The 20,842-nt window shown below is 62.9% G+C and overlaps 4 protein-coding genes across 9 annotated transcripts in view; 2 read left to right on the top strand and 2 right to left on the bottom strand.

Moving 5' to 3' along the window:
* Positions 1-775: 775 nt before the first annotated feature.
* CANT1 (calcium activated nucleotidase 1) lies at positions 776-4,329 on the bottom strand. 2 transcript variants are annotated; one of them, XM_042883880.1, is made up of 4 exons: positions 4,310-4,329; positions 2,708-3,347; positions 2,301-2,504; positions 776-1,964 (listed from the first exon to the last, which is right to left on the bottom strand). In XM_042883880.1, the coding sequence occupies exons 2-4, from the start codon at positions 3,324-3,326 to the stop codon at positions 1,594-1,596; spliced, it is 1,194 nt and encodes a 397-aa protein (XP_042739814.1). In that variant the 5' UTR covers positions 3,327-3,347; positions 4,310-4,329; the 3' UTR covers positions 776-1,593. The 2 variants fall into 2 exon arrangements, with proteins under 2 accessions (XP_042739814.1, XP_042739813.1); XM_042883879.1 differs by lacking the exon at positions 4,310-4,329 and adding an exon at positions 4,233-4,285.
* A 3,817-nt stretch (positions 4,330-8,146) lies between these two features.
* C1QTNF1 (C1q and TNF related 1) lies at positions 8,147-9,227 on the top strand. 2 transcript variants are annotated; one of them, XM_042884029.1, is made up of 3 exons: positions 8,147-8,296; positions 8,414-8,550; positions 8,818-9,227. In XM_042884029.1, the coding sequence occupies exons 1-3, from the start codon at positions 8,157-8,159 to the stop codon at positions 9,213-9,215; spliced, it is 675 nt and encodes a 224-aa protein (XP_042739963.1). In that variant the 5' UTR covers positions 8,147-8,156; the 3' UTR covers positions 9,216-9,227. The 2 variants fall into 2 exon arrangements, with proteins under 2 accessions (XP_042739963.1, XP_042739961.1); XM_042884027.1 differs by having other exon boundaries at positions 8,665-9,227.
* A 1,018-nt stretch (positions 9,228-10,245) lies between these two features.
* Positions 10,246-14,877, top strand: ENGASE (endo-beta-N-acetylglucosaminidase). Its single transcript, XM_042884026.1, has 14 exons — positions 10,246-10,358; positions 10,522-10,598; positions 10,682-10,883; positions 11,178-11,326; positions 11,404-11,561; positions 11,671-11,819; positions 11,968-12,133; positions 12,460-12,563; positions 12,644-12,752; positions 12,852-13,024; positions 13,232-13,395; positions 13,476-13,578; positions 13,658-13,772; positions 13,864-14,877. The coding sequence occupies exons 1-14, from the start codon at positions 10,246-10,248 to the stop codon at positions 14,269-14,271; spliced, it is 2,190 nt and encodes a 729-aa protein (XP_042739960.1). The 3' UTR covers positions 14,272-14,877.
* A 915-nt stretch (positions 14,878-15,792) lies between these two features.
* Positions 15,793-20,842, bottom strand: part of RBFOX3 (RNA binding fox-1 homolog 3) — a 51,990-nt gene continuing 46,940 nt past the window's right edge. For 2 of the 4 annotated variants that reach the window (XM_042883848.1, XM_042883846.1), the window contains 9 exons: positions 20,658-20,711; positions 20,113-20,205; positions 19,314-19,374; positions 18,987-19,040; positions 18,591-18,723; positions 17,659-17,698; positions 17,034-17,095; positions 16,760-16,838; positions 15,964-16,248 (listed from right to left, as the gene is read on the bottom strand). In XM_042883848.1, the coding sequence (XP_042739782.1) occupies positions 16,204-16,248; positions 16,760-16,838; positions 17,034-17,095; positions 17,659-17,698; positions 18,591-18,723; positions 18,987-19,040; positions 19,314-19,374; positions 20,113-20,205; positions 20,658-20,711 (621 nt within the window). In that variant the 3' untranslated portion in view covers positions 15,964-16,203. Of the gene's footprint in view, positions 15,864-15,963; positions 16,249-16,759; positions 16,839-17,033; positions 17,139-17,658; positions 17,699-18,590; positions 18,724-18,986; positions 19,041-19,313; positions 19,375-20,112; positions 20,206-20,657; positions 20,712-20,842 lie in introns of those variants that run through there. The other 2 variants (XM_042883847.1, XM_042883845.1) reach the window with 2 other exon arrangements.

Below are 20,842 nucleotides of genomic sequence, written 5' to 3'. Positions count from 1 at the left end.
GTGGGCAGGGAGCAGCAGCGGTCCGAGGTCAGCAGAACGAGGCCAAGCACCGGGGTCAGGGCTGTGCTGCGGGGCAGACAAATGTGTGTGCTCAGGGCACAGTGCCCTGCAGTGAGTCATTGTTGTTGGGGCTAAGCGGAAACACATGTCCAGCTGCGTGCGCTCCTTCCACAGAGCTCCAGAGATGCTGGACACTAAAACAGGGGCAGAGAAGGGGGATGGGAGAGGGCAGCCCCACTGAGCTCACAGCAGGTCTCAGCCCATCACAGCAAGACCCCCCCCAAAACAGGGCCATTGCTCCCCGAGCACCACCAGACCTGATCAGTGCTGGGGCAGGCAGAGGTGGAACAGGAGGGCTGATGCCAATGGACCCCTCAGCCCAGCCCCAGCCCTCCAAAGCCCAGCTCTGAGCTGCCCTCAGTGCCTGAGCTACTGGGTGGCCGCTCAGCAATGAACTGAGCCAAAGGCCACTGCCTGCAGCCCTCTGCCCAAGCGGTGCTGGGAGCACTGAGGGCACCACAGCGTGGTTTGCAAGAAGAAAGGTTGCACCCTGCACCACTGCAGGGAGCAGCCAGGCAGGTTCTGATGCGTTTGTCCCCTCACAGCCCTGCACTCGGTCTGCACAGCAGGCAGGATGACGTGACTCTGCACAGGATGGTGGCTGTGAGGCCTCCACCTGCCTTGGTGAGCCAGGCTGGGAGCAGAGGGTACACAGTATCTCCCAAGGGACTCTCCCCGTGAGGCCTTCCCATGAACACAATGACCAAGCAGACAGTTACTGACACATTTGCTGCACCATTTATGCAAATGGGGAAGGAAAAACAGCTAACACAGTGAGAAACATCCTGATGAAATCCCCCACAACTGTGATGTCTCAGCTCGCCCTGACCTGGCTGCCACCCTGCTGTGGTCATGGCCCCAGTGAACACCCTGACCCCGAGAGAGCCAGAAACGGGGTGGGACCTGGCCTGTGGCCCTCCTCAAACACACTCCTCTCCTGAGGATATTTGTCTCACACACATACCCTGTGTGCTCCTGTAAAGTGCTGGGGACACTGAGCAGATCCTCTCCTCCTGTGAGTGTGGAGGGGCCCCAGGGCCCAGGTCAGAGCCCATCTCCAGAAAGGTGAGGAGAGGCTCCACAGCTGCAGCACCACAGCTGCAGGGATGTGAGGACAATGCCCTGGGCACCAGGCTGGCACAGGGGCAGAGGAGCTGAGCTCCCTCCTTGGTTGCAGACCCAGAACGTGGCTGTCATCAGAGCCAATGACTCCCTGCAGAGACTCTGGACACCAACACCTGCAGTGCAGCGAAACCTCACTGCCTTGACTGCTTCAGCAGCTGAGCCTGGGCTGGTGGCAGGGAGCAACACCCTGTGGTGGCAGTCCTTTGCCACCAGGTGCCACTGCCGAAACACTCGTGCCACTCAGGCTGCAGCAAAGCCAGTACTTTACACGGGAGGCCAACTACAGAGCTTGGAGTGCTTCACGCATCCCTGGATCGGAGGCACGCTGTGTGCTCCTTGTTCTGAGCACACCAACAGGGCCCAGCCCACGCCCTCCCATCCTCCCTCACCCCTCTGGTTTCTAGTCTGTTAAATAAACTCAATGCCCTCATATTTCACGCTCCCAATCCAGGTTTCAGGCAGGAGGAAGCGCCCATCCAGCGTGAAGGCCATGATGTAACTGGCAATCCTGCCATTGTCCTCCTCCGATTTCAGTGCCACGATGATCTGATCATCTGTGTCCGGGATGAACTTGAAGGAGGAGAAGCCGTGAGTGGGAACCACCTCACCCACACGTCCCACTGTGATGTCCCCAAAGTCCTGGCTGGAGCTGAGCAGCAGGTTGGTGCCACGTTGCTCATCTGCCTTCTCGTTGTAACGCTCGTGGCTGGCGCGGCGCGGCAGGAAGAACCAGCGCTGCAGCGTGTCGCTCCAGGAGGCCGACTCGTGGATCAGGTAACCTGCAGCAGGGAGCAGGGTCTGTCAGTGTAGGGCACCCAGGATCCTGCCACGCTGCAGGGACATCCCCCTACACCAACACCAACCATTCTCGCTTCAAAAGATGCTGCAGCAGAGGATAGACATATGAAGGCCAAAGCTGTGAATGGTTCCACCTCTTCCTGCCCAGTGCCAGCCCCTTTCCACCCCCCAGAGCAGGGCAGGGGCATCCCTGGCCCAGGGGACACAGCTGCTGGATGCGACTCCAGCCATGCCATCCTCCAGAAAGTAGTCCCACCAACTGAGAGGAGAGCCCGGGCAGGGCAAGGGGCATGCAGCAACAAGAGGGAGCTCCATACCTGGGGGTCGGATCCCAGCCGCAGCCCGCAGTGCGTTGTAATTCATCACCCAGTTCTCGTGGCTCACATCGCCCTTATAGCCAATAACCTTCACCCACTCGGGGTTCTCATTCACCACCTCACCCGTGGTGGTGGTCCACTCCTTGCCCAGGCCCCCCACGTACAGGTGCTCATCTTTCACCGCCAGCCACTCTGCCTTGAAGCCTGCAGTGGAAAGAGCAGCATGAGCCGTGCCAAGGCTCGGCCACACATGGATGTCAGGGTACTCTACAGCCCCCCAGCACCATGCAGCACAGCTCAGCACTGCACCCTCAAACCCTGCAGAATGATAAAAAGGTGCAAAGAGACAAAGTCTCCCTGCCCTGTGTGTGTAGGTCAGGCAGTGAGCAGGGCGTTACAGGGCTCACCTTTCCCCACAGTGCCATCCCCATCCGAGAGAATCACCCAGGGCACCGCCTTGTTGCCCTCGATCTGGTAGACCACCCCAGTCCGGTCATCCACGGAGTACAGCTTCCCATTGAAGACAACCAGCTCCGAGAGCTCCATGCCCCGGCCCTTTTCCGCCAGATGGGACTGCAGCACGTTCTCCTCTTTATCCCACTCCACCGTCACACTGTCCCCGCTGGCCGACAGCACCAGATAACCCTTCTTCAGGTAACTGAACCAGGTGTGCTCCTCAGAGCCCCGGGACTGAGTGTCCAGGTCCGCAATGACCCCGATGCGGTAGCGCACGCCCTCGGGGTTCCTTTGGGGTGGGGACAGTGGATAGGTGTCATTGTAGCGATCCTCCACCTGCAGCCGAAAGTGCCGGGCGTGCGGGTTGGGCAGGATGGGCCGTGCTGGTGGGGAGCGGTGCAGGCAGAAGAGCAGCAGCACGAAGCCCACGCAGGCAGAGGACAGCACGATGGCCCTCCAGCGCAGGCGGAAGCGGGGGTCGGCACCTTTGGTCATGGACGCGAGGACGGGCAGGCTACCCACGCTGATCCGCAGCGGGCTCATAGACTCATGGCAGGGCGACACGGGCATCAGCCTGCGGGCGAGGAGAGCCTGGCAGCGAGGAAAGAGCAGGTGAGAGCTGGAGCGCAGCGCTGTGCTTGGGGATGACAGCAAGGCACGGCCTCACGGTGAAGCAGTGGCCCTCAAAGGGCTGCTTTGCTGCAGGACCCTTTCTGTCACGTTCTGCCCCTCATCTTCCCCATCGACCCCAGACCAAAGCAAACCCCAGGCTGTGTGCTGGGCATCCTCACAGCAGCATCCTCACCACGGAGGAGAAGAGTACCAGCACTGCATGCAGTGATGACCAGCACAGCCCTCACCTCCGGCGTGTGGAGCTGTGCTGATGAGCGTGCCCTGCTCCTGCGGGGACAGCAGGGACACGTGGCAGCCCCGCCCTAGCAGGATGCTGACACCTGACCAGGAAGTGCAGCGCGGGGTGCACAGCCGGGCCTACAGCCACAAACACAGCCTGCCCCAAGACCGGAACCCTGCGATGCGGCAGCCGCCGCCGCCCCGGTCCGCCCCGGTCCCATCCACCCCCGGGCAAAGCTGCGCTGCCCCGCCGTGCCCATCGCAGGGACGCACCGCGTGCCCCACACACCCTGCCCGGCTCAGGCGACACCGGGGACCCCCCGGTCCAGGCCGCGCCCATGCCGCAGGGCCGGGCGGCGCTCCCGCGGCCCCTCAATGCCCTTTCAGGCGGCCCCGGGGCGCGGACAGAGGCGGCATTGAGCGCGGTGCCGGTCCGTGGCACCGCACGGGGCACTGCGGGCCCGGCGGCTCCGCGTCCCACCCCGGCGGCCGCCGCCCGCGCCCCGACCCGTCGCAGCCTCAGAGACCACAGCCCCGCGCGTGGCCCGCGGGCGGCGTTTCCCGGTCGCCGATCCCGGAGCCGCCGCCCCGAACAGCAGCGTTCGGTACCCCGCCGCCACGCACCGCTCCCGGGCAGCCGTCACACCACACACCGCAGCCGCCTCGCCCCCGGCCGCGCCGCCCCTCGGCCCCTCGCTCACCGCGCCGCCGCCCGAGCGCAGCCGCCGCCTCCCCCGCCGCCGACAGCAGCCGCCTACAGCTCCCGGCAGTCCACGCGCTCCGCTACGGCAACCGACAGCGGCCAAAACAGCGCGGGGCGCGCAGAGCAGCGGCGAGAACTACAGCTCCTAGCAGCGCCCGCGCTCCGCGGCCGCTCTCATTGCGCGGCGTCGCGGGGGTGAAGCGTGCCGTGCGGCCGGCCGGGAGCGGAGCGCGATAGGAGCCGCGGGGCGGCTGCGCTGCGAGTCAGCGCGGGTGGGGCGAGAGGGGCTGAGTGGGACACGCGGCCCAGCCCCATTGAGGCCGTGGCAGCGGATGAGAGAGGGGGAGCGGTGCTCGGAACGTGGCGTGGGCACAGCCCGGGGCTGCCCGGCATTGGCCCCGTATCCCCGGGCAGCCGCCGCAATCCCACCGACCGCGGTCCCTTTTGGACTGGCCGCCCCACGGACCCCGTTCCCCAGGCCGAGCTGTGCTGTGCGGGGACAAACCCCGCTGTCCAACACAGACGTGGTGACAAATCGCCCAACACCGTGCTCAGGGCGCATCCCTGCTCAGGGCTCCACGGGGTGCTGTGCATAGGGCAGGGCCGTGGCTCCATGCCGTGGGACAGCCGCAGCCCCCAGGCACTGCCCTCCACGCTGCCTCTCGCATCTGGAGCTGCTTTTTGGCACAGACACCCACGTTCCCTGGTGCTGGCAGGCGCAGGGAGCACACATGGTTAACGCCGTCTGCCTGCGCTGGGCCCACATCTGGCAGTGGGAGGGCTGCGCCGTGCTCGTCCCGCTGCTTCGCTCTCCTCCTTTGCTTTCCAGAAGTGCATTTCCGCCCGGCCATAGGAGGAGACGAGGCTGTCACAGGGGCAGGCTCTGCCCCACGCCGAGGGGTCTGGCAGCGCGGCACCAAGCAATGCCCCGGAGCAGCACAGGCGGCACGGGGAGAGAGCGGCCCTGCCCCAGAGGTAGGTGTGGGGCAGGGCTGGGGGTCAGTCACCTGCAGACACAAGGATGAGCGCTGTTGTGTGCGCATCTGTGCGTGCCGTAGGGCTCTGCGGCATCGCTGCTGGGCCTGGGGGCCCAGTCCCACCCTCGCTCTGGATAGTCAGGCTTGCACTCTGTCCTGCCTGCAGGAGGGCGGTGGGGACTGCGGGGCTGAAGCCTCGCCTGTTGTTGGAGGGACACAGCTCAACCTGCAGCAGCACCGGGGGGGGGGCAGGCACTGGGAGCGAATTGGCGCTGAAGCTCCAGCTCTGAGCCCTGTGACCAAAACACCCCGTGACCACGTCAAATCCAGCGCCGGGCCAACCCGGTGCAGCTCTGCAGGGACTGGTGGCTGCAGGTGGGAGCACAACTTCTCACGGTGCTGCTGGGCGCTGTGGGAGCTGGAGGGTTGCGACCTCTCTGTCAGCCTTTGGCTGCTCCGTACTGCTCCCACCCTGCTGCCTGCTGTGTCTGGGCTGCTCCTGATCTGCAGACAGCTCCACAGATGTCCCAGCTGCTGTGGCAAAAGGCTGGGGGGCTTATCTCCAGCTGCAGCTCAAAAAGGATTGTATCCATGGCTGGTGAGCAGGAGGGCGAGGTGGGCATGCTGGTCCTGCTGCCTCTAGACCCCCCTGTGCGCTAAGCCCCCTCGCTCCTCCCCCCGGCATTTGCTCTTCTTTCATCCTCGCCTTTAATGCTGCCTGGAATGTTTTCAGGATGTTTTGACTTGCAGTCCCAAGGCTTTAGCAGCCACTGAATTTAAATCTCCAAACCGCTCCTGGAGAGCATCCAACCCTGACAGGAAAAAACAGAGTCCCTTCAGCAAGACTATGTATGCCCATGCAGAGACGCGTGCTGCCTGCCCGGCGTGCCTGCGGGGTGCAGAGGCAGACGTGCTCAGGGCTGGGAGCTCTGCATGCTGCCCACGGGCACACCATGCTGCTGGCAGCACTGCGTGTGCATGGCACGCTCGCCTCCATTTCCAGCCCTGAGACAGCCTGGAAACGAGCTGCCTTTCTCATCCTGGCTAAGGATTTCTTCTCCCTGCTGAGCGGTCTCCTGTGAAGCTATGCTTTCCCTGGGGCTGAGCCCACTCTGGGTCCCAGGGAGCCGTCTGGCTCAATAGGAGCTCTGCACACTGTGAGCCCAGAGCAGGGAAAAAGCCACGGATTCCCAGCAGCACAGCAGGTTGTGAGCTGCACTCACCAGCATAAGGCTGGCACAGCTGGAGCCAAGCAGGGAGAACAGAGCCAGGGCTGAGCTCCCAGGATGGTATCTGCTCACGAGCCCTGGGCTGGCCTGCTTGTGCTGCTTCTCCCTGAGTTGAGCATGGGCAGGTGGCAGGCCAGGGCATGGCGATTAGGCAGCGGTGCCAGGCTGCCCACGATGCCACACAGCCCGTGGTGCCACCAGCTCTGCTTCCAGCAGTGGGCAGCAAGCTGAGGACAACCCCGCTCCAAGACTTCCTTGGGACAGGGTGGGTGTGGGGGAAGTGTGTGAAGGGCTGGGCCCTTTGCAGAGGGCTGGCGCAGAGGGAAAGCCCTTTGGAGCTTTTCCCCATTCCTCCACCCTTTCCCTGTTCCTTGAACATGACTCATGAGCCAGGAATCCTGGCCTCGAACGCCCTCTGCTCCTGCTTCTGGAGCACGCCTGTCCTGGTCCACACAGCCCACAGACAGCCCACCCCAAGGCAGTTCCACCCTGACCGTCGCTAACTGAGGACCCAGGCACTGAAAGCAGCATTCACCAAACTGTTGGATTCTGCCTCAAAGTCCAGCGGGGCCCCCATTGCCTCTTGCCATCAGGACCCCACTGCCCAGCTCACGCCCAGGACATGGACTGTGGCACAAGGAGCCCTTTGCAGACCTGGGCATACAGAGCTGTGCCCTGGCAGGAGCCCACCTCACCAGTGCTGCCGTGGTGTCCAGCAGCAGAGAGGTGCCACATGCTCTCCTGGCACCTTTGGGGCCATAGGGCGCAGTGCAGGGTAATTGCACCATGCCTCAGAGCTGATATGGCAGTGATAAGGCGAGGAAGGGCTGGGCTGCAGTGCCACTCGCTATCGCTAATGTTAGCTTTGGCCCCATCAGGATGTGGACTCCCAGCTGCCAGTGGCTAGGTTCTGGCCAGGGACACCAGCAGCACTTGAGGCTCAGGAGAAGCAGTTTGGGTTCCCTTGCAAACCCCACAAAGAACCAAGGCATAAGGACTGGCAGCTGGCAGCTCCTGGGGCATGGCAGCTGCTGTCACAGGATGCTTGCATTCAGTGAGGGATGCAGACCCCTATGTACAAGTCTGGGATCCCCCAGGAATAGGTACTTTCTGGAGCATCATTGAGGTATGGGGGCTTAGGTGGATAAAAGCAGCCATTTAGTTACAGATAGTCTCTGCATCTGCAAGAGATGCACTTGCCCTTGTTGTGGGCTCTGCTGGAGAAGTGATGCTGCAAAAAGAGCCATTTTCAGGGCTGGAAGTATGGCTGTGCTGGTACATGGTACACCAGAGCCTGTGCTGGGCACAATGCAGGGCACAGACAGGCTGACACAGCAGTGCAGAACAAACAACTCTTGAGGGCAGAACACAGCACTGGGGGTGGACCCACGAGCCCTGTCCCTTGGCGAGGAGGTGAGAAGCTCAGAACCCTGCCTGGACCCCACAGCTGCTGGTCCTGGCAGGGAGCCCCATAGCCGGGCTGTGCCCTGCTGCTCTCGTGCTCCCACGCTGTCCCTTCCCACCAGCCCAACCCTGCTGTAGCGCCCTGATCCCCACCTGCCCCCTGCCCACTCTGGACACTGCTGTTCTTTGCCATCCCCCTCAGTCACTCTGGTGTCTTACAGAGTGCTGCTGCAGCATGGAGGGGTTTTGGACGCTCGGAGTCTTGCTGCTCTCCTGCCTGCTGCTTCCCAACCCTGTGAGCAGCCAGACCAGCCCCAACCCTGACCAGCATCCAGCGGAGCCTGAGGAGGTCCCATTCAAGCACCAGGCAGTCAGGTGAGAGGGCCCTGGGGACAGAGGTGCTCCCACTGGGGATGGGGCAGCCCCTGGTGCCAGGAAGGGCCTGGCCCCCACGCGCAGCTCCTGTTGCGCTTTGCTTTCTGCCCTCCCCAGGGCCACGCAGGAGCAGAAGGACAGCGGTGCCCAGGAGGTGCTGCCCCCACGGCCCCACTGCGTCCGCTGCTGCGAGCCGCCCGAACACCGCTTCTACCCCCGGTACCAGCCCCAGATCAACATGACCATCTTGAAAGGTGAGGGCCACGGGGCACTGCCCACAGCCAGACCTGCAGCCCGGCACTCGTCCCACTCCCAGTACTGGGGGGGAGATGGAACTGGTGTCCAACCATCCCCCTGTGCTCTGCCAGGTGAGAAGGGAGAACGCGGTGAGCGGGGCATGCAGGGGAAGTTCGGCAAGACAGGAGTGGCCGGCAGCAGGGGCCACACGGGGCCCAAAGGACAGAAGGGCAGCGCAGGCGCCCCAGGGGAGCGCTGCAAGAGCCACTACGCTGCCTTCTCAGTGGGCCGCAAGAAACCCCTGCACAGCAACGACTACTACCAAACCCTCATCTTCGACACGGAGTTCGTCAACCTCTACGACCACTTCAACATGTTCACGGGGAAGTTCTACTGCTACGTCCCCGGGATCTACTATTTCAGCCTGAACGTGCACACCTGGAACCAGAAGGAGACCTACCTGCACATCATGCGCAACGGAGCCGAGGTGGTGATCCTTTATGCGCAGGTGAGCGACCGCAGCATCATGCAGAGCCAGAGCGTTATGCTGGAGCTGCGTGAGCAGGATGAGGTCTGGGTGAGGCTCTACAAGGGCGAGCGTGAGAACGCTGTCTTCAGTGATGAGTATGACACTTACATCACTTTCAGTGGGCACCTCATCAAGTACAGCGGGGACCCATGAGTCCTACACCCCGCTCCCTGGGGTGGGGGCCTGCAGAGGCCCTGCTGCTCCCCTTCCTGGGCACGCCACTCTCCTTCCAGCTCTCTTGCTACATACCACTACCCCCAGCTGTGTGAATACTTCCCCCCCCCCTCACACCCCTCAGCTCCTGGAAGTTGATTGAGTGCACTTGGAGGAGATGGAGACATTTGTAACCTCTGCCGTATCCCTGACCCAAGGGCTGGCTGCTCACCTGGAGCAGGCAGGGACCTCGTCCCCACCTGTGCCAGGCTCAGGGCTGGGTGTGCTGGGTGTCTGTGGCATTGGCTATGAGCTGGCACCTGCTGGAGTGATGTGAGCACCTCCGCTGCCCAACCCCCACCAACGCACTTGATGAACGGGGGGGAGCAGTTATAAAGCCACTGAACATCACTTCTGCAGAGCTGTGTCCCCTGGGCTGGTGCTTCCCCAGGGCAGAGCAAGCAGCAGATGGGTGCAGCAGCCCTCTCATATCAGTTCCCTCGCTGTGCCCCGTGCCACAGCCACATCTCGATGCCAGCACCCATCGGGAAGAGCTGGCTCCCAGCTGCCTGACATGCAGGGCCTTCAGCCTCAGCCCCATCCTTCTCATCTGGAGATCTGCTGGGCAGGCTTTTTGTTTTTGTAGACGCACTGGCAGAGCAGGGCCGGGGGCTGCCTCCCGCTCCGTACACTTGTGATCGCATTAAACACCCCACGGATTCGGTTCCTACTCACACTTCCATCTCATCTCGTCGCTTTGTGCTCAGGGGCACCGCGAGAGCCGGGCACGGCCAGGCAGAGAGCAGCGCTCAGGGCCGAGCTTCTGCGGGGCACGGCGGGGCTGCAGGCGGGGCCAGCGGAACCCGAGCGGCTCTCAGCCCAGCTCGGCGCTGCGCCCGCCCTCAGGACGCGGCGGGGCGGGCGGTGAGGGCGGGCCGAGGCCGGGCGGAGCTCGTAGGGCCGCGCCCCCCGCAGGCAGGCCGGGCCCGGCGCACGTTGCCGGCAGTGCGGGCGGAGCGGCGGCAGCGCGATGGCGGAGGCGGCGGCGGCGCTGGACGGGGCTGCGCGGCGCGGGAAGAGAACGGCGGCAGAGGAGGAGGAGGAAGAGGAAGAGGAGGAGCGGGGCGGGCGGCGGCGGCGGAGGTTGGGCCGGGGACGGGAGCCGGGACCGGGGCGCGGAGCGCTCGGAGCGAGGCCCGGTGCGGCGGGCGCTGGCCGCGGTGCTGCCCGGCTCGGCGCGGCGGTGGACACGGAGCGGGGCGCGGGGTGCCGGGCGGCCACCGGCCTCATTCCTCTCCCCGGGCAGCTTCCAGCCGGCGGCGGAGCCTCTGGGAACCACCGTACTGCACGCAGCCGTCAGCACCCGCCCGCAGCCGCTGCCAGGTGAGGGGCCGGGACGGGCCGCCCTGAGCCCCCCCTTGCACCCCGACCCCATTGACCCCGGTCCCGGCTCATTGCCTTCCCAGCTCGGTACTTCGACACCGGCACCACGGAGCCCATCAGCTCCTTCCTGTCCGGCCTCGAGGAGCTGCTGGCCTGGCAGCCCAACAGCGATGATGACTTCAACATCTGTGTGGTGCCTCTGGCCCAGCGTCAACCCCCACTGCACAGCCGGAGACCCCGCACGCTGCTGTGCCACGACATGCGTGGTGGATACCTGGAGGACAGGTGTGTGACACCTGGAGACAGGTGTGTGATACCTTGGGAATGGGTGCATGCACTCCCGGCACGCTGCTGCCCTTTCTCCAGCCTTCAGTTCAGTGTCTGGTCTGTTTCCTGCTGTTGGCCTCTCCAGGTGGGGCCAGAGGGGTTTATCTCTGGCTCTGGAGCTCTGTGGATAGGGCCAGCCCCGCTGGAGTGACAGAAGTGACACAGTGCCCAACTCATGGGCTGACTCAGGTCCTGCCTGGCTCCATGGCGTCTCTCCAACATTGCTCAATGCTTCCCTCTGCTCTGCCACAGGTTCATCCAGGGCTCAGCCACACGCAACCCGTACGTCTTCTACCACTGGCGCTACATCGACATCTTCGTCTACTTCAGCCACCACACTGTCACCATCCCACCTGTGTGCTGGACCAACGCGGCACACAGGAACGGCGTCCCGGTGCTGGGTGAGGGCAGAACCGGGGTGGTGGGGTGCTGGGAGCCTGCAGGGACACACAGCAACGCTGCTCCCATTCCTCCCCAGGCACTTTCATCACGGAGTGGACGGACGGCGAGAAGCTGTGCGAGGCATTCCTGGCGGGTGGGGAGGAGGCGTACCGTGCCGTGAGCCGCCAGCTGGCCCGCATCGCCCAACACTACCGCTTTGATGGCTGGCTGATCAACATGGAGAATGCACTGAGCGTGAGCAGCCCATGTCCTGCCTGCATCCTGCCCCACGGGGCTCAACCTCCGTGGGTCCCCGTGGATGGGGCCATCCTGTGTCCAACTGCTCTCTGCTCTCTCTTGGCAGGCGGTGGCGGTGGGGAACTTGTCCCCCTTCCTGCGGCATCTGACTGCGCAGGTGCACGGCGCGGTGCCGGGGGGGCTGGTGATTTGGTATGACAGCATTGTGGAGAGTGGCACGCTGAGATGGCAGAATGAGCTGAATGAGCAGAATAGGTGAGAGGTGGGGCATGTGCCTGCGTGAGCAAAACCAGCCGTGGTGACGCACAAGTCCATCCCACACCTTGGCGCTCGACGACTATGGAGCTCAAGGCACGGCTGGCACTGCCTCTTGAGGTGCTCCTGCACTGACCCTCATCCCCAGGTTGTTCTTTGATGCCTGTGATGGGCTGTTTGTCAACTACAACTGGAAGGAGGAGCACCTGGAGCGCACACGTGAGCTGGCTGGGCAGCGCCACGCTGACGTCTACATTGGTGTCGATGTCTTTGCTCGTGGGGACGTGGTTGGCGGTGGCTTTGACACCAACAAGGTGTGTGTGGTTGAAGCAGGATTGTGTGTCTGCCCCTGGTGCGTGGCTCTCAGCTCTCTCCAATGGTTCATCCACACTGTGCTGGGGTAACTCAGGGTGCATTGGTGAGAGCTGAAGAAGCCTGGGATCCAGTATGCACAGGGCTGGGGCTGGGAGATCCTAGTGCTGCAGGCCCTGGGAAGGGTGATGCTGCAGTACCAACCCTTCACCGTGGTCCTGGCACCCAGTGGGACCAGCAGGACCTCGTGGAGAGTGGATATGGCAGGGGACAGGGTGACCACCCGGCCCCCCCTGAGCTCTGTGCTGCTCTCCACTTGTCTCTGCAGTCACTCAGCCTGATCCGCAAGCACGGCCTGTCTGCAGCCATCTTTGCTCCTGGCTGGGTCTACGAACACCTGGGAGAGGAGAACTTCCTGCAGAACGAGAACAAGTAAGTGCAGGATGCCTGCATGCTTTGGTTGGTTTGGCTTCAACAAAGGTCTCTGCTCTGATGCCCACCCTTTCCCCCAGGTTCTGGGGCTTGCTGGAAGACTACCTGCCCACGCACAGCATTTGCACGCTGCCCCTCGCCACCTCCTTCAGTGTGGGAATGGGCACTGGCATGTTCCTCGCTGGGAAGGTGGGTGCAGGGAGCAGCCTGGCTGCAGCCCCCAGGGCTGGGTGTGGACACTGGGTCCTGCTCCCGGCTCCCTGCTGCCCAGTGTTTCCTGTCCTGTAGGAGGAAGAGGCCGGGCCATGGTACAACCTGAGCGCCCAGGAGATCCAACCCCTTTATCCAGAGCGCCGGGGCCAACTGAGTACCAGCTGCTGCCTGCAGGATGCCTGGTGTGGGGGCAGCTCCCTGCGGGTGCAGGGCACCATCCCTCCCGGCGAGGAGCGCGTGGCCATCCGGTGAGTTGGGTGCCAACTTCCCACCTCCATGGCTGGCACTGTGCTGGCAGGGCATGGCTGCAGGAGGCCCTGGCAGAGCTGTGCCAGCCCTGTGCCGAGTGCCACAAAGCGCTGTGGCGAGTGCTGCCCGATAGGCCTAACCCAATGTACCTTCTCTTTCTCTCTTCTCTCTCTCTGTCTCTCTCTGGGTGGATTTGGGGTCATCAGCCTTTTCTCTTTCCAGATGCATGCACCTCCCAAGCTCTTCCTGAACCTGCTCTACAAGATGGAGGGGCCACACGGGGATGACTTCACGGTTGCCCTGGAGCTCACCACCTGGCACTCGAGCAGATGCCATGACAGCACTGTCACTGTGCTGCCGAGTGAGGACGGTGAGGACCCTACGCCTCCTGTGCTGCCCACACTCACTGCAGGGCACAGCACTGACTCAGCTCATTTTGCCTTCCCACAGAGCCCCACAGCCTCCACCACCCCCGTCTTCTCCCAGCCCCACCACCTGCCCTCTCCAGGCTACTTGCTGCCTGCAGTCACGGTGCCCAGGGCTGGACCAGCCGGTGAGTGCCCTGCCAGCACCCTGCATCCTGGGCATGCAGGGATCCCCGGCCCTGCTCCAGCTCTGTTCCTCTGCCCCAGGTGCTACGAGCAGGAGCTGCAGGGCTGCAGCCTGCGCGACCTCTCCCTTCTGGTGTCCAGAAAACAGGCCAGCCCACAGGAGACGAGCTTCAGCTGTCTCCTGGGGGAGCTATGGGTGGGTGCTGTGCACATCCTCACTGCATGGTGGGATGCAAACCCGGCCACAGCCATGCCTTGTGCTGATGGCGCTACATTCTCCTCCGCAGGTGCTGGATGCGGGCAGCATGGCAGCCTCTCCACCGCAGGTGCAGAGCCTGACAGCCTCGCAGCTCTGGTGGCAGGATGGCCCCAACGTTGAGCAGCTCTCCCTCAGCCTCACGTTGCGCTGGGCCTTTCCCCCCAGGCGGGCTGCCTGCTTCCGCGTGCTCAGCCAGGGCACACGGTGCCACCGGGCGCAGCCACCGCAGCCGCAGCTCCTGGGGCTGGCACATGGCTGCCAGTACCGTGCGGTGGGGCTGGCGGTGCCACGGCCTGCAACCGGGCAGTCGTGCCAGCTGGAGCTGCTGGTGGAGCCGGTGTTGCCCAGCGAGCTGCCAGTGGGCCCGGAGCAATGGGGCCGGCTGCTGCTGGTGTACTCTGAGCCGGCTGGTGGCAGCAACCGAGCCGGGCATTAAAGGTGAATGTGGCACAGCCCCGGCTCCGTGCGTCCCCTGCACCGGGTGGGGTAGGAGATACGGGGACACCGCCGCTCAGGGCTAAGTTTTAGGGTTCCACTTGCAGCCCCAAAGAGCTGCACCCTTCATGAATCTGCCTCGGTGCTGTCCCTTCTTTAAGGGCTGGCAGCCGGCGCTTCCACCCACAGCGGCTCCCTTGGATATCTTGTGTGGAGAAGGAGAGAAAATTTATAGCAGCAATTATTTTATCACAGTCTGGTGAGCAAGCAATTAGCAGGCAGGGACGTAGCCGAGCGTGCCGCGCAGCAGGGCCGTGCAGCCCCGGCTCCTTCAGAGCGCCGGCCCCGGTCCCACAGACAATACTGGCTCCTGTTCAGGAAAATTAATATGTCAGCATTGAAGCTGCTGCTCCTCCGTGGGCAAATTGCTCTGAAATAAATTATAGGGTGGTTTGGAAAAGGAAGGGCTCGGCACAGCTGGGACCCTGCCGCAACGTAGGGACCCCCAGCTCCGCTGCGCCCGCGCCTCAGTCAAAACTGGAGTCGCCCTGGTTGAAGAAAGAAATCTTTATTAATAATTTCCATAATAATAATAATAATCCTTGTAGTAATAATAATAATAATAATAATACTGTTTATTAGAATGGTCACACCTTTGAAGCATACAGGACGGGCCGGCGCCAGCCTGCAGCCGGGGCCGGCGCGGGGCTTTGCTGTAAGGAAGAAGCCAGTACAGCGATGGGGGTTTGTACAGGGGCGGCCGGGCGGGGCTATGTACACGGGGAATAGAAAAGGGGGAACTCGTTGCTGGAGCGTCGGGGCGTCTGCAGACTATAAAGTGAGGTTTGACGAGTGGCGGAGCCACGCGGGGCGGGGGCGGCTGAGCCGAGGTCACCCCGACGTGGGACGGGGCCGCACCGGGGGGACCGCGCGCCCACCGGGGTCCCTGCGGCGGGCGGGGGGCGGCCGTGACGTCCCATCGGTCCCCGTCCCAGCTCAGCGCGGGGAGCCCCGCGGCAGGCGAGCCTCGGATGCGACAGGGACGGGCGGGAGGGGAACGCAAGCGAGTTGCAAGCTCCTCTTAACAAAAATTCCCTTTAAAACGCAGAGGCGCGTCCCCTGCAGCGCCCAGCGCACCCGCGCGGGGCCGAGCCTCGCACCCCGACGTGCTGCCGCTCAGCCCGGAGCCGCGACGCGCTGGGGGCCGGGAGCTGAGCTGAGCCCAGCCGGGCGGGACCGCGCGCCGGCACCGCGCCGGGCGCGAAGGAAGACGTGGGGCCCGGGCCGGGCCTGGGGCTGCGGGCTGCCGGCTGTGGGCGCGTCCCAGCGCTCCGTGCGCTCCGCAGTCTCCTCCGGGACTCGGTGCGTGTGTGTGGACAGACGGGACGTTCACTTGGTTGTTGCCTCTTTGCTTGGTCGGTTGGTTGCTTTGCTTTTAATCATTTTTTTTTTTCCCTTTTTTTTTTTTTTTAGTTTTTTTTTTAGTTTTTTTTTTTTTAGTTTTTTTTTTTAAACCGTGTGTGTGTGTGTGTGTGTGTGTTTGTGGTTTGTTTTGCCCTTCCTGGTCCCAGAAGGAAAACGGCTGCGTGTTCACTACAACAGAAACAGAAAGGCAGAGCTTTCGTGGGAGCCGCCAGCCCCAGCGCAGCCCCACACCCCCCACCCCTGCCTCACCTATGGGGCCAAGCCCTCGCCCCGAGCAGGGCAGCACCCACAGTCCCATAGTTCCACTCCCAGCCGCCCCCCAGCAGCGCTATGCCCGGGCTGGGTGGGATGGAGGCTGCGGCGGAGTGGCTCGAGGTGAACCTATCGCGGGGCAGAGCCCGCAGGCAGGGCTCGGTTCCTCCGGGAGGCTCTGCCTCTGCTTAGTCTGCCTGGTTTGGTTTCTAGTGAGCGGTCAGTGTTAGTGCTGTGAGGGGCTGGGTCTGTCTTGCTAGTAGGGAGTGAAGCGGCTGTACCCTCCTCGGTATAGACTAGCCTGCAACATCAAAGATGAAAAAAAAAAAAGCCAATCAGTATTCAAGAGAGAGGCAAAGCCCATTTCTTCCCTTTCTTGTTTTCTATTTTTTTTTAAATTATTATTATTATTTTTTTTTAGTTCTGTCCTTGGGGTGCACAGGGCAGGCTCACCTGGGGCACCCAGTGCTGCCATAGGGACAATATGGGCTGAGGAGGGGCAGGGGGGTCCCGGTGGCCAGGGCTCAACCGGGGGATGTGGGAGGGTGAAAAATAAATACCAATTTAAAAAGGAAGAAAAAAGCCATTTGGCTTGAGATCCCACCCACGAGTGGGATTTTTCATCTTTGATGCTGGTTGCGAGGCTAGCTACAGATCGCTCCCTGCACACTGCCTGGGTCCTGCTGGGGACGATGCCACGCAGGGGCTGTGCTGCTCCGCACCCCTCCCGCAGCCCCCGACCCCCCCAGGCCGGCTGCAGCTCACATGGGGCGCATCGGGATGCAAAGAAAGGCCATGAGAGCTGCTCTTACCATGGTGCCGATGCTGTACGTGGCGGCGGGGCCGATGGTGTGGTGGTAGGGGTCTGCGGCTGCGTACACTCGGCCGTAACTAGGAGCAAACAGCAGCGGGGTGTTACTGGCCTTGGGGATGGGTCCTCTGCTGCTCCCCCTGCCCCCCACCCACAGCCCAGGAAGCTCTGATCTGAGAGTGCCACGCCGTGCCCGGCCCCGTCCTCAGGCTGCAGGAGCCGTGCTGTGCCATGTGGGGCACCCCGACCTCCCCCCGAATTACGCCGCTGCTTACCTGTCGCTGTATGCTGCTGCTGCGGCCGCAGGCTGCGCGTATCTGTAGGCGGCATAGCCCCCCTGCAGCAGGGGGACAGAGAGAGGTGGCTGTGAGAGGGAGGCCCTGCTGGGGGGGGGGGGGGGGGGGGTGTCAGGGTGGCCGCCACCCCCTCCCCCAGTGCTGCCCCCAGGGGCTGCAGAGCAGCAGTGGAACCCTGCGGACAGCTGAACCGCCGGGCGCATACCAGCCTCATTACCATTCCCCAGGGGCTTTCACAAACATTAACCTTAAAAAATTAAATTTCCAGAGGAGAGAATGTCACCTCCCTGATCGCTTTAATGAGGTGTCACGTTAGATAAATCCTTCAGCCGCCCGCCTGAAATATCGCCAATGGCTTTTTAAATATGGAGGTTAAATGCTGGTGTAAGACAGCGCACCGACACGCACCGAGGACATCAATCCCACGGGGCTGGGGGCATAAACCCACACTGTGCCACCCCCACCCGCACAGCAGCTCGGCCACCCCCCCCCCCCCCCCCCCCAGGTCCCCAGCACCACATTGGGCACTGCGGTGTGCAGGAGGAGCAGTGCCCGATGGGCAGCACACCCATCCCTGCACAGCATCCCTGCAGGCAGCACTTACGTAGATTTCTGCTCCATAGAATCCATCCTGGTAGACAACCCTGCAAACGGGGCACAGGAGTCAAAAGCTGTGGGCAGCAGGCATTGCACTTGGACACAACCCAGCTATGCCCACAGTCATGCTGAGGGGACGTGGGGAGATTGGGGTTGCAGGGTCTGGCACACTCAGCCCCACCAGGCGTGAGGGCAGCAAAATCCCCAGGCAGTGTTCAACCCAAGGTGGGTGCAGGGAGCAACGTGAGCAGCAGAGCTGCAGGGAAACCTGGAGACAGACACCCAGGGACACAGAGCCCTGCAGCCACACAGAGGCTGGCTGTGACTGTCCTGGGTTCTGCTTGCAATCTACACCTCGGCTTAAAGCTCTGATAAATGCACTCTGATCTATGTGGACAGCTGTTGCTGCCAGGTAGGATGGATGGAGGTGACACCAGTGACCTGCAGGGAGTTGGGTACGGAGGGATGAGAAGTGGCTGTCAAGGCAGCTTGAGGTGCTGGGAGTGCAGAATGAGGGCATGGCCTGGGCTGGAGCTCCAAGCATGGTGGGCAGGGCCATGGGGATAGTAGAGAATAGCCTGGGCTGAATCAGTGCAGGAGCATCTCAGAGGTGGAGGCCAGGCAGGCGCCAAGGAGCTGCAGCTCGCTCCCCAACACTTCCCTGCAGGAGGTGCAGGAGCCAGCAGCGCAGACACTGACAGCAGCAGAATTGAGGCAATTCAGCACCAAATGGAAAACCAAACAGAAGGCGCCTTCTTGGGGCACCCCTGAGGGCCGAGTCAGCAGCAGGGCCGGCCAAGAGGCAGCTGCTGCAGCGTGCACAGAATGGGACGGGAAGGGGCCGAGCCCCCGTAGCCGCGCTGGGCTGCAGCACAAGGTGGGACCCCCAGGCCTTGGGGGTCCAAGTGGCACCGACCCCCCGCCAGCTCTGGTACTCACGCGCCATAGGTGGGGATGGGCGGCGGTGGGGGTGCAGCCCGGAACGTGTTGTAGACGGCGCGTCCTCGTCCCCGTAGGTGTGCCCCTCGGTAGGCCACAGCTGTCCCCGTGGCAGGGTATGGGAACCCCGTTACTGCAGGAGGGAGGGGACAAAGATGGGATTCCTGCAGCGGTGCCCACCTGCGGTCACCGCAGTGCATCCCGTGCTGGAGCATCAATCTGTGCCCACAGCACTGCTGAGACACGGCCCCTGCAAGTACACTGGGGCAAACGGGGTGTGGGGGGAGTGTGCATGCTGGGGAGCAGGGGGGAGGGGAAGAGGGGCGTGCAGGGGGCTGCTTGGAGGAGCAGTGGGGTGGAACACAGCACAGCCCCAGTGCGGAGCTGAGGTTTTACCTGCATAGAACTCAGGGCCGTAGACAGCTCCCACCACTGGGTTCAGCTTCCAGCCTGCAAGCAGGGAAAGCTGGTGAGTTGGGGGAGACCCGCGGCTCTGTGCACCCATCCTGGCACCCCACTGGGCTCCCCCCATGGCTCCCATGCCTGGATGGCACAGAGGCACACTGCCAGGTTCAGCAGGAAGCAGCCACTGCTGCTTCTGGCCAAGGGCACAGAGCACACGTGCTGCAGCCTAGCCTTGCAGCAATGGAAATGGTGCCCAGGGCTGCTCAGCACCTCAGCTGTGCCCGTGCCCACTCGATCTCTCTTTGCACTGGTCCCTACCGTTAGTGTAGGGGTTTGCAGTCTTCTTGTTCGTCATCACCCGGGCTGTGGCGTTGTTCACCTGCAGAGAGACGGGATGGGAACTCAGTGCTGGCTGGCACAGGGCTGGCGAGGCAGAACTCCAGGCCTGCTCTGTGTGCATTACTGCTGAGAGAAACACCAGAGGGCAGGACAGGGCGAGCAAGGAGCCGTGGGACGAGGCTGACCTGCAGCTGTGACACCGCTGTGCCATGCCGATGGGGCCGTGACACTGTGCTAAAGGTACCAGGCTCAGCCGCCTCCTATCCCCACCTCACAGGATGTGCCTGTGCCAGGAGCCCTGGCTGCTCCCACCAGCACCTGCCCAGCTCGGTCCATGGGTACCACTGTGTCCTGCCAGACCCCACTCTGTGCTGCAGGGATGCTCATGCCCAGCTCACTCCACACGCTGCCCTGCACACACTGCTCCTGGAGCTCTGCACAGTGCCACACAGCACACAAACAGTAACACTGCAGGGGCTGGAGGACACGGCAGCTGCTTGCACAGTGGGTGCAGAGCTCCTCAGAGCCTTCTCCTCCTCCTGTGCGCTCCTCCATCACCAGCAGGATACTGCCAGAGCCCAGCGCGCAGCCCCCAGCTCTCTCTACCCCTCAGCATTTTCCTTTGAGCCTCTCCCTGTTGCTGTAAGTGACGAGTTCCCTGCAGCACACACGCATGCTCCCCGTGCTGCATTCACGGACGCATGCACACACTGGGCAGGCACCCCCAGGACATGCACATGGCAGGGCAGGCAGGGCACTAGCACACTTATCTGAGCACCTCAATCTTCCGGCCCTCTACGATCGTGCCATTCAGCTTCTCTCGTGCCCGGTCGGCATCTGTGCTAGTTTCAAAAGTTACAAACCCAAAACCCTGTGAGCAGAGGAGAAAAGGAGAAAGAAAGAGACACAGAGAGAGAGAGAGAGAGAGAGAGAGGGTGCAGGGACAGAGAGAGAGAGAGGGGTGAATCAGGAGAGCTGGCAGAGGAGATAGCGGCCGCTGTACGGACCAGTACACAGGCCAGGTCCTGGTGGAGACCCCAGCGTCACCCACGAGCTGGGAAAAGAGTCTGGGAGAGGGCACAGAAAGCAGGGAAGATACAGCAGAGACACCCACACACAGAGGGACACGAGCTGCCCCGCCGGGCATGGATTGCCCCCTCCCCCCTCCAGCAGCCTCACATCCCCACAGGCAGCACAAGGCAATGGGACGTGCCCCTGGGATGGGGCAGGAGTGGGGCAGCTGGCACACGGCCCCCAGAGGTGTGCACCCACCCGGGCTGAGCTGTGCCCGCTGCCTGGGCTCGCTGTAATGGTGGCACCCACCTTGGAGCCCCGCTCATTGAAAATGATCTCCACATCAAGGATCTTCCCGAATTGCTGCAAGTGGAGAGAGCAGAGAGTGAGCGCCTGCAGAGCTCCCGGGCTACCAGCACAGGGCACATCCTGGTGTCCCTCAGTGCAATCGTCCCACCTGCCACACACTCCCCTTCCAGGACCTACAGAGGTCA

Source organism: Lagopus leucura, unplaced genomic scaffold (assembly GCF_019238085.1).
Source record: "Lagopus leucura isolate 7727_CA_CO unplaced genomic scaffold, USGS_WTPT01 Super-Scaffold_100040, whole genome shotgun sequence".
In the NCBI taxonomy this organism is placed as follows: domain Eukaryota; kingdom Metazoa; phylum Chordata; class Aves; order Galliformes; family Phasianidae; genus Lagopus; species Lagopus leucura.
Note: the sequence above shows the minus strand (reverse complement) of the source record. Positions and strands in the feature narration are given on the sequence as shown.